At 36.9% G+C, this 12,510-nt stretch overlaps 1 protein-coding gene across 1 annotated transcript in view; it reads right to left on the reverse strand.

Moving 5' to 3' along the window:
* Nucleotides 1-760: 760 nt before the first annotated feature.
* Nucleotides 761-12,510, reverse strand: part of LOC131856960 (uncharacterized) — a 59,828-nt gene continuing 48,078 nt past the window's right edge. Inside the window, exon 2 of the mRNA XM_059208926.1 lies at nt 761-991. Coding sequence (XP_059064909.1) covers nt 761-991 — 231 coding nt within the window. The remainder of the gene's footprint in view (nt 992-12,510) is intronic.

Consider the following 12,510-nt stretch of genomic DNA (forward strand, 5'->3'; position numbering starts at 1 on the left):
TTATCTCTTTTACACTTAAGCTAACTTTAGGTGCATATAATTAATTATTTTAATTAATTATTATGTGCAAACCTAGGTTTTCCCTTTTTAGGGTTTCTTGACCTATTAAAGGTTGAGTTCTTTCTTTTCATTGTAAGAATCACATTACATATTTTTGTGAATATTGAGCTCTCTCTTTTTGAGCATATTCTCTGTGTTTTGTATGTTTTTCAGATTTTGCTTCATTGCTTCTCCTTGTAACAGGTTATTCGGCTTGCAGAAGATCTTTAGGCTCCTGTGGTGTTGTATTTTCTCTACTCCTATATGGTATCAGAGCTTCAGATCTATAGCTGCCTATTCTTGTTTTGAGAATTTTTGCTTTGGAAGTAGATCTGGGGTTTCAGGAATTTTTTATGTACCTAGGGGTTGAGCTTTTTTTTGAGCACTTTGGACCTAAACGAACCTTACCATTGTGCTCAGAAGGCCCGAAAACCCCTATGGTCATATAAAATTTGACCTATTTTGGTTCCTGAGCCTCTGGGAGCATTTTTTTCTCAGATCCAGGTCGTACGACCTTGGCATGCAGATCGAGAAAAAATTTAAAAAATAAAAAATTTGCCTTTTTACGGCATGCAGGCCGAAATTTGTTTTTAAAAAAAATTTATTGAAAAAAAAGCGAAAAAAAAAAGGGAGGTTTGTTTCTTTTTAAGAAAAAAAAAATTTTGGGGCACATTTTTTGTGGGTACCGTAGGGTACCGGACTGACAGGCCTATCAGACCTGTCAATCTAGCCCCTGCGGCCCCCGCCGGCCATGTAGCTCCCAGTCTCCAGCCGCCACTAGCCATGCAGATCCCGATCCCCGCGCGCCACCCAGCCTAGCCCCGTCGCTCCGCCTGGCTCTGCTGCCACTGCCCAGCCTGGCCCCGCTACACCGCCAGGCGCCCAGCTCCCTAGCCTTCCCGCCGCCCGACCACTGCCTCCCTGTGTTGTTGGCTACCCGGCCCGCCGCCGCCTACAGCCCTCAGTCTCCTCCCTGGCCCTCGCCGCCACTTCCGGTCGCCCTCCACTCCGCTCCCCAGGCATTTTTTTTTTCTGGCCGGCCACCGGTCCGCCACCCGACCGCCACCCGGCCGCCACTGGTGTGCCACCCACTAGCCACCAGACCACCAACAAGCAACCAGACCCCCTTTTTTGGCTTTTTCAGGGGGGGTTTGGTTTTTTGGCCCTATCTTGGGCATACGGAGTCGTTTTTTCAAGAACGAATAAGCATCGGAAAGCTGGTTCCGAGGCCAACCTCATGGTGTTGGTAATTTTTTCCAATTTTTTTGTTTGACTATGTTTTTTTGTAGTCAAAGTGAGGTCTCTTTTTTGTACTCCGGGAGACGTAGAATGAGCATCTGAACTCCGTTTTTCAAAAACTTTATATTTTTGGAAAGCTTGTGCTGTGTACTTTCCAAAAAAATGGGTTTTATTTCTAGATTCTGCTCCATGCATATTTTATTCAGTTTTTTGCTTTTCAGCACTTTGGTGGATATCGTGGTTGTTTCAAGTCCTGGGATCTCTTTTCTGAGTAGGGTGTCTCTATTTTGATTCTCGTTTCTATTTTCAGTCTTCTTATCATTGTAGCATTGTAATTATGCAAACGCACTGAGATAAAGTGCCATCATGCATTGTTTACTTGGAATCTTGCATATCTTGTGTCTTGTTGTACATGCACTATTGATCAAGTGCCATGAGGGGGTTGATGTTTGTCTTTGTTTGTCATCTTCCTTTGTCAAGTGAGTGTTCCTTCCACAACATTCACCTCATAATGATGTGTCTCGGCACCTTTGATGTTCTTGGTTCTTCGTCATGCAGTTATTTTTGGCTGTCCTTTTCAGTGTTCCTGTCCCTCTCCCACTTTCGCATTATGGGGAGGTTTATCCTGTTGGTTCTAATGCTTCCGTGGTTCGATTGATCAGCTCTTCAGGCTATGGTTTCTCATGCCATTTGTATCTTTGATTTCAGTTGTTTTGCCTTATTTGCCTCCTGATTCGAGTAATGTCATTTGAGGGCACTCATGCAGATTACAGTCTTCTCTACCTGGTCATGTTCTAGTTCAGTGGAGGTTCTTCAGATCAGCAGTTATTCTTCAACAGAGTTTGCAGGGTCTTCATGCTTCAATGATATTCTTTTCCATCTCTTTTTGGAGTAGAGTTTTGTTCCCATGTGGTTTTCTCTATTTCTCCGGTTCATAGAGATTTCATTGTATTTGGGTACCTGATCAGGCCTTATTGTCGGGACCCATCTTTATTGCTTTCACTAGCTGTTCTAGGTTTTAGCTTCTCCCTAAGTCTAGCTTAAGGGGGGGTGTTAGAGTATTCGGGTATTTACTTGATTAATTAAACATTCTTTGTTTAATTATTTAAGTTCCCTTTATCTCTTTTACACTTAAGCTAACTTTAGGTGCATATAATTAATTATTTTAATTAATTATTATGTGCAAACCTAGGTTTTCCCTTTTTAGGGTTTCTTGACCTATTAAAGGTTGAGTTCTTTCTTTTCATTGTAAGAATCACATTACATATTTTTGTGAATATTGAGCTCTCTCTTTTTGAGCATATTCTCTGTGTTTTGTATGTTCTTCAGATTTTGTTTCATTGCTTCTCCTTGTAACAGGTTATTCGACTTGCAGAAGATCTTCAAGCTCCTGTGGTGTTGTATTTTCTCAACTCCTATAAGAGAGGATGCTAGTTTTCTGAAGTTTGATAGATGCTTTGCATCTAAGATTAGAGTTCTTTTATGTGCAGAAAATCCTAGGATTCCTAAGGCTCTTTTGGGATTCCTTAGGCCTAAAGAGTTTGCTAAAGATATCAAGATTGTTCACAACTAGGGAGACATGTATTTGTACCCTGTTTCTACTGTTTTCAGAGTATATGGTTTAAGAGGAACCCCCTATCTACTGCCCTATTAGGTCCCATTGAAGATAGGGATTGCAGAAGTGTTGAGACAGATTAGAGGAATACAAGAGGTTGAGATGACCAATAGGGGTAAAGGGACCATTTTCCCAACTATTACCATGGCCCATCATTTTGTAATTACCAAAGGTGGCTGGAAATACTTTGAAGAATTCTTTAAGCCATATATATTGTCAATTACAGTTCCAAGATGCAGACCCTGAGGATTTCTTCAATGTCATTTTCAGAAAGAGGGCAGTATGTAAAAGTAGGCCTCACTAATTTCAATTTCCTGAAGATTTAAGTAGAAATGAATTCATCTTAGATGAGCAGGAATTAAGAAAGGAGAAGTGGGTTGCATACAAAAGAGGACTTGATTTTATTCATCAATTTGATTCTAGCTATGACCCTCTTTCTAGTTTTACCCCTTTTGAAGAGAACGTTAAATTCTTAATTCTTTATTTTGAAGACCTAATGCAAACCCTGAAATAAAAAAGGGAGGTTATAATGCAAAATGATCCTGATAGGGCTAAATTGGTCTTAGCTAAGCCTACCTTTGCTAAGGCTATCCCACCTGGTAATTATATGATGCATAAAAAATCTAAATATACTATGATGATGCCAGTGACAAGTGAGCCTTCCACTTCAAGAGGAAAAAGGGCCATTGAAGATGTCATTGATATTCAAGATTCCCCTAAAAGGCAAAGAGTAGGGAAGGAAGTTGAAACTGATGAGCCTCAATACTCTCCATCTCAATCCCCTATTCACATAGGAGATGAGAAAGCAGTGGCCAAACAATTGCTACAGTTAGGGAGTCTCGGTGAAATTGCATACACCTATGATGAGACCCAAGAGGGAATGTCGAAAAAGCCACCTAGTGCTGAAATGAATATAACTGATGGTGAGCTAAAGGGAAAGGAATTAGACCTCATTGTCAAACAAGCTAGTGAAGAGTTTCTAGCTGACAACAATTTTGTCACAACAGGGGATTTCATGCAATTCGTATGGAAACAAAACATTGAACAATTCAAGGCTAGATGTGAAAAGAGAATGAGTGAGCAGCCTCACAAAGATACAAATTCAGTGGAAGAAGAGGTTAAACAAGAAATGATGGTTGAATTCAAAGCTATCACTCCTGAAGCTGGAAGAGAGGTGGTGTCAAAGGCTGGTGTTATAATCCTCCCTGAAGCAGTAAGAAAAGAAACCAAGCCAATGAAGGGAGTGACATTTAGCAAAGATAATGCTTCTCTGGTCATGTGGTCCCTCAAGAGGGATGAAAGTAGAAGAAGGAAAGATACCTCAGGATCTAATCTATAGCAGATGCATTGGTTCTTGAAGCAGTAAGAAAAGAAACCAAGCCAATGAAGGGAGTGACATTTAGCAAAGATAATGCTTCTCTGGTCATGTGGTCCCTCAAGAGGGATGAAAGTAGAAGAAGGAAAGATACCTCAGGATCTAATCTTCTAGGAGGTATGATAGTAAAAAGAGCCCAGGATACAGGGGTGGTAGAAGCTGCTAGTACAGTCTTAGAAACTACAAAGTTTAATGTAGCAGTAGCAGAGAAAGAAGCAAAGGAAAAAGTTGATCTCCAAGTCAAGTTGGAGACAATTTTAAAGGCTTATAATGAAGCCAAAAAGGAGGTAGCCAACATGGATACTATTATTGCTAGACTTCAGAGTCAGTTGGTAGGACAACACTAAGGAGGTGAGTCCTCTACCCTAGCGATCTCTTCTTCTCCAGCAAGACCTCCACCTACCAGTCCTCTTATAGAATTCCCCCCTTCTCCTATGCCTTCTGGTTTTCAACCAGCTGAGACTTTTCAACATGAGTTGGAAAAAATGAAACAGGCTCAAGCCTTGTTTGCAAGTAAGTATGAAGAGAAGGTAAAGGCCACCATTTTGAGTTTTGCTGATACAGTAGAGGCCCCCACTATGCACACTAATATGAAAAGAATTTTAGACACTCTGTGTGAGTTAAATGAGGACAAGGCTATTTTAGAGCCTATTTTGAATAAGTGGATGCCAAGAGAAGTGGATTTAGAACTTAATTTGTGCATCCTATGAGGAAGCAGGATCTGATGTTACTATCAAATCCACATGTGAGTTGCCAAAAGGTTTGACCAAGTTAGCAGAAGGAAGAGCCACTGTAGAGAGGAAAGCTAACTTATATAGGAAAGAATATACTGAGCATAAATTTGAATTATTTCATGGGGGTTTTGTCAGCCAAAATTAGTTGAAGGACAAATAGGTATGGCTTGATGAGCTGGGAGCTAATTTTTCTTTGAGGGTAAATGAAATTGTTAACAAAGATGCAACCTCTCTCTTTGTTAAAACAATTTAGGAGATAGAAAAGATAAAATCACATTATAGTTTTTTGGAATCAGAGGTGAGGAAAAGAAGAAACTCTTGGAAAAGGTTACTTAAGTTAGAGAAAAATATTGTTGGCTACTCATGGCCTACTGATGATGTGTTCCAAGAGTGGACCAAAAGGTATGCGGTGCAAGAGGAAGATGCTCCATAACAGTTGGAAGATGCTCCGGGACAGTTAGAAGATGTTGCAGAAGAGTTACCAACTGAAAAGGCCGTTGAGATAGAAAAAGACTTGTAACTGCTTCTGGAAAGAAGCTATGGTTGTAACTAATTTTCCTTAGGGATGTCCGAATCTTGTATGTATCCATAATGTTATAAATGGATACCAGGAGAGAGGAAAAATGATCACAAGAATTCGTAAAGAAAACTCTGCAGAAATTTATTGGTGTTTTTTCTAGTGTTTCACAGAAAACTATCTAAGTTTTGTAAGATTTTCCAAATTGAATATAAATATACAGACCATTAACTTTGAGCCTAAAATTTGTGTTGTCTTCTAGTATGCTTTCAAATATTTTACTAGTTTCATTTGGGTAATTTAGGGTTATTTCAATTGAACAGCAAAGAAAGGCACTGGTCATCTATAGAATACAATTCATCAGTTCACATTTTATTTTAAAGCAATAGGAGTAGCTAAGTAGGAAATATAGAGTAGACTATAAATAGTGTATATACATAAATTTCAAGCACAAAAATTGAATAATTTCTACAACAACAATCTTGAACTCATCTGCTATATCTCCATCCTGGCAATTTATGTCATTCTAAGATGCATTAGGTTAGTCTCAGTCACTAGAACACAGTTTGCAACATGCATTAGGAGTTGTCCTCCTTACAAATAGTGCAAAATTAAAAAGGTATTATCAAAGCTACAACCACAATTCAAAGAGGAAGCTTACAAAGATAGGACAAAGCTAGGTACAGTCATAAGTCAAGACAAATTCATAGTTGAAACTCAGTCCAAAATAGTGAAGAAGTGCAACAAATGACATGAGAAGTCTAAAGAAGTATTATAGCAATCATGAGTCAAGGATTAATGAAGATATTTTTTGCATCCATGATACAATCCTTAAAAGCATCCATGATACAATCTCAAACACACTTTTTACCATTCTATTGGTGATTTTGCCCAATTGTGTATGTCTAGCTTATATATGAAAATGGCATTTTGCAGCTTTCCACCGACCATGTATTTGAGATGTCTTTGATTTAGATATGGCATGAGCTTAGTCGTAGAGTGAGACTAGGGAGTTGGACCATCTCAACCATGGTGCGCCTACATATGTATATAGTTTTGTGTATTCATTAAATATTTTCATTTAATTTTAATCAACTAAAGAGCAATATTCATGACTTACAAGTAATAAAAAAACTTACAAGGATGAGGCATATTCATTACTTACAAGTAATAAAAAAACTTACAAGGATGAGGCATATTCATAACTTTTGCAGTCCTACCTTCGATATCAACACTAGAAGAAACTCATATTGTTCGTGTACAGACAAGACAATATGGGAGTTCATTATACCCAGCAACTTGTGGTGTTGTTGTTCATGTTGGCTCCACTTGCACCCTACAATTAAGATTCAATATACATTATTCAATAAGATTAACTGTGCAACATAATGAAATATTGAAAAGTGTGTTACCTTGTTGAGCTTTGCTTGGTTTCAAGAATAGTTTAATATTCTCTACTTAACAGGGCCAACCACGTGAAGGTGGAAGATCATTTGGCCCCTCCCCCCCCCCCCCCTTAACATCACTCTAAATTCCTCATTAACATCTTATAACATTCATTCATTAATTCTTTCTACCATTAATAAAATATAGCATTCATTCATTAATATCACATAACGTTCATTAACACATAACATTGATTGACATTAATTAACACGCAACATTCATCAATATTAATTAACACATATCATCCATAACCATTAATTAGCACATAATTACATTCACTAACACATAAAAATCAGTCATTATCAAATTAGTTAGATTACAATCATTTCTTTCTTTGTTTTTTCTTTGAAGCTATGAAAAGACTAAGTGGAACATCGGTTTCTTCATCATTTCCCCCCTCTGCAGATGTTCTGCCAACTGTTCGTGATCTCAATGTATGCCTAGTCCTATACTAAGGATGAGGACACTGAAGTGAAGGGGGGTTCTCTGCAATAACAAAAAAATAGGTTAAATTCAAAAAAAAATTATTATTGTTACAAGTATTTCATTAATTTAGAGAACATAATTTTTGTGCTCTTTACCTGATGGGGCCACATCATTTTGTGTAACCTCAACCTCAACATGTTGTACACCCTCTAGATCATCTAGAGTTGAAATACTAAAGGTTACATTAATGTTGAACACCAATTGCAATTATATTTGTTTAAAGCAATAACAGTGGTCCTCTTTACCTGAGTGGGGAACATCACGTTCTTGAGGTTGTGTACCCAGATCATGCTCCACATGCTCACCACCGACTACATGCTCTAAAATATTAACAAAAAAGGTTACATTAATTACTACTCTAATTACAAATTAAGATATATATACTTGTATTAATAGCTAAATAAATAAATTTACCGAAAAAAAATAGCTAAATAAATAAATTTGAATAGCAAATGAATACCTCCACTACTGGGATGCACATCCGGACCTTCATGTGCAGGTTGCATTCCAATGACATGCACATTGTTATCATTGCTTGGTTATTTAAAACAAATATAGTCACTTTATGTTGGAACTCAACATCAATTAGATTATTGGTAAAGTATTCAATTTGAAACAACTTCCATTTACCATATTTACCTATGTGACGGATGCACTCGAATGTTGTGTATGGCCACTCAATTCTCGTAGCCAATCAACCACAGCTAAATAGCCTTGCTGGTAGGCAATTCTCTTGTAATCTTCTGTGGGCGCTCTATTGAATTCAGAGCCCTGCATTTTTGCTTGGTACCATGAATTTTGCTTGCATTGTTTGATAAAAAAAACATTTGCAATTTATTAATATTTTGATGCAATATTTCATTTACATGAGATACTTACAATTCATGCAGCAAGTTTCATGTGACCACCAAAGCCGAGTTTGTGTTGCCCGTGTTTTTCTTGCCTTGCCTTGGTTGCCTTTGATGTGTCACTCAGTCTATAAAAAGTATGAAATATGTTAGATTATATAAATATAAAGAGTAATTAATTAGTACATAATTACATTCTTAATAGTATCCAGTACATTCTTCTGGCGTGTAGTGGTTTATTTCCTTTTTTCCTTTCAATTCTCTCCTTAGCATCCAATATCAGGTCCTTCCACTCCCTCTCTGGAATCATGGGGGGACGCTCGTACTTTAGGTTCCTCTCCAAATGGGTCCTGTATTGGACCCTCACATACTTTAGATATGTGCCAGCTTTTTCAAGGAGCTTGGTTTTGTCAAAGGTGTCATTTCCAAACCACTCAACCATTTGCTTTGTCAATTCATCTTTTAACCTTTTTTCTTTGTCATTCCACCTTTTAAAGCAAAAAAAAATCTGTTAGATTCAGAAATGAACTGAATCTACATTTATTACACTTCAAGAAATGGATCAAAGGAAAACTATTCTAGCAATGATATGAAATCAAAAGTGGATAAGGGTTAGTTCACATATGATGTACCACCTTTTACGTATGGTAGGCCCAAATATCTGCAATGCAATGTCACTAAGATGTTTATAGAAAATATCATTGCCTGCAAAAAATTTATGGGATCATTAGTCCAAAACGAGTGATCATAAAGTAAATTACAATTAGAGTATATATAATAATAATTTTAAAGTACCTGGAACCTTTTGTATCTTTAAGGGAAGCATTTCTTCATCACTCACGACCAATGTGGCCTGCAACGTTCCCGTACTAGCAATATGAGAAGATCCAGGAAATGATGATATGTTATCAGCAGTAGTCACCTCTAGCACATCCTCATGTGCATCTCCTCCTGCAAAAAATGAATCCACTATGAAATGGCATTAGAATTCAAGGAAGAACGCTTGAAGGGAAATAAACACATGACAGAAGATAGAGCAAAAGAGAGATCTACCAACAGTGGGCGGGCCAATATGATGTGCACTAGAGGATGTTTGCATGCTACGTGTTGCCGACATTGCAGTCAACAATACAGGTGAGGGTGATCTCTGATGAGGCGGTGGCAACATTTGCACAATAACATTGACAACACCTAAAGAATAATACATTAAATATATCACATTAAATATATGAAAAGTGCAAGAATTGTAAACAAGGATGAACCTTTATTTTTAAAATTGACAGTATCAAGTATGATGTGTTTTGGGTACTCAGAGTGATAAGCCAAGCAAGTGATAATACAAGAAAATCATCATCACCTAAAGATCCTGCAACACCCTGATCGTGGGAATGACTTTCATGAGGGTGGATAAATTATTGTAAAAACAATACGTACATATTTTAGTTAATGACATAAAAGAGAATAAAATATAAACCATTATTGAACTTTTGTTATAATTAAAGCTTTCATTACTGCTTACTTGCAAGTTTTCTGCTATCTTAAACAATAATTCCACCCTCTGTCATATCTCATCAGTGGTAGGATGCACGGCTGCCAAAGCAACAATCTCTTTTCTAATTTTTATAAGAGGCATTTTAAAGAATTTTACAAGGTCTGTGGGATCTTCAGGGTCATCATTTCTTAACCCTAATGATTCCACATCCATAGAAAGGTGCTCAAGTACTACAACTCCCTTTCCCTTTCCCCGAACATCCGCCTGTGTCAAGAATATCATTAACAATTACAAAATTAGTATAAATCACTAAAAAAAGAACATAATAATGTAACAGTTTGCTTCTATCTAATTTGTACAATTACAATGAGGTTTACCTACTCGGTAGAAGTCTCGCAAGCTACATCTCTGTCTGCGATATGTGATGGATCCATGTCGGCCTGTGACAAAGAAAAAGTATAAAAAACGTTAGCGAAATTACATAGTACACAACACGAACAACATGAACTTTGTAGACAAAAAGAGTATTAAATAATAAAATGATGTTGTCATCAAAGTCATTGTAAATTTTTTAATTCCTTACCTTTACTTTATGTAGACTATGCAGGATCCTCAACTAAATGGTTGACGATGTCTATAGTCAATGACCTATTCCCACCAATGGTGACAGCATCACACAGGGACTATACCTGAAATCAACACCATCAATTGAGAATCATAAGCATTACTACATTTGTAAGTTGATAAATAATAAATACATACGTATCATAAGCATCAAAAGCATCACATGATGTGTCATCATATATGTAATTGAGCATCACAATTAGCATCACATATCATGTGTCATCATAAACATGTAATCCATCACATATGTATCATAAATCACCATCCATCACATAGGTAATAAACAATCGCCGTCATCATCATCATCATCATCATCATCATCATCATCATCATTATCATCATCATTGTCATCATCGTCATCGTCATCATCATCACCATCATCACCATCACCATCACCATCATCACCATCACCATCACCATCACCATCACCATCACCATCACCATCACCGTCATCATCATCATCATCATCATCCTCTTCTTCTTCTTCTTGTTCTTCTTCATCATCATTGAGAAACTGTCGATCGTGATCATCATCCACTTCATCTTCTACTTCTTCGGTATCTTCTTCTTTGGTATCTTCTTCTTCCATCGCATTATACTTTATTGACCTTCCTCTTGGATCATGTCTAACAACAAATGACCAACCTGATTTATGTGGAACCTCTGAGTAAAATACTTGCTCACATTGGCTTGGAAGAACATAGGGCTCATCCCCAACTGGTTCAAATGACCTTGTATTTAGCATTATAAAACCATTATCATGTTCAATAATAGTTCTATCAGGATCATTTTTAATCAATCGTAGCCTATACCATTTGATGATGAACAAAACTAATTTGAAGGAATTAAAGTCACACTCAAGTATATCATCCAAAATGCCATAGTATCGATTTTGAGAATGTTGAGGATGAATGTCATTTCTCAATGAAATATTTGTCACCTCAAAGATTGCAGTGATGCTAGAATCACAAGTTTTCTTCGTGTCATTCAACTTTTTTATGCGAAATTTATGACCATTGCAGCACATAGCGTTGTGGTGTTTCACTTGCGATATGTCAAACATGTAAAATTTATTGCATTGTGAGTCGATAAACATATGGGTGATTAATAAATTTATACGTACCTATTTATCTCTTAAACCATATGCTAAATATTTTTCCCTTTGCATAACATTGGAATCTCCATTATGATGTGCTTCTTTAACCAATGAAGCCACACCTTCCCATGTTAACGTGCGTCCAGAATGTTGACAACGTTCAATCCATATTGTCATCCAATCAATATTGTTTGCAATATACAAATGTAGTGCATCCCACTCTCGACCAACTGTACAAAAAATAAATAGACGTCTTACAATCGATTTATTTTGAAGATTAAGAATTAATTAAATACAATAACATCTTATAATTACCTCTCACTTTCCTCGAACTACCTTTCCTCTTCAAGTACTCCCCTTCGAATTTGTTAATGGTGTTGGGATCCCAAATGTGATCCACGTGGATCTTTTCTGCAAACTTAGGAAGATATTCAGAAATGTACACCATAGTCTGGTATACCATATATCCCTCCACCATAGAACCCTCAGGATGTGCTCTTTGTTGAACCAAAGCCTTTAAAAATTGCAAGTGCCTCTCAACCATCCACATTGACCTAGTGTGTAAAGGTCCACACAATTCAATCTCCTCAACTTGGTGTATGAGGTAGTGTTCTTGTGCATTGAAAAAAGTTGGATGTAGACACTTTTGCATTTCACACATTAAATGAGGAATTATTCTCTTCCAATATTTTATATTGTCTTTATGGATTTCTTTGCATGACAACCACCTACAAGGTATTCAAGATTCGCAAAAAAATATATTACATAACAAGTAAAACAAATTGCAAATATAATATCTATACAACAAACTAAATAAATATCACTACTTACCTCATGTATTTTCCAAGATCATATATGACTTGCTTAACATTATTGTCAAAGTCGTCTAGGAGAGATAGAGGTAGAACGTACTGCAACAATTATAAAATTATCTTTTCATTTTTTTGTAACATAATGAAAAGTACATGTACGTACAGTACTTAAATACATACTAAAAAC

This window comes from Cryptomeria japonica, chromosome 7, assembly GCF_030272615.1.
Source record: "Cryptomeria japonica chromosome 7, Sugi_1.0, whole genome shotgun sequence".
Lineage (NCBI taxonomy): Eukaryota > Viridiplantae > Streptophyta > Pinopsida > Cupressales > Cupressaceae > Cryptomeria > Cryptomeria japonica.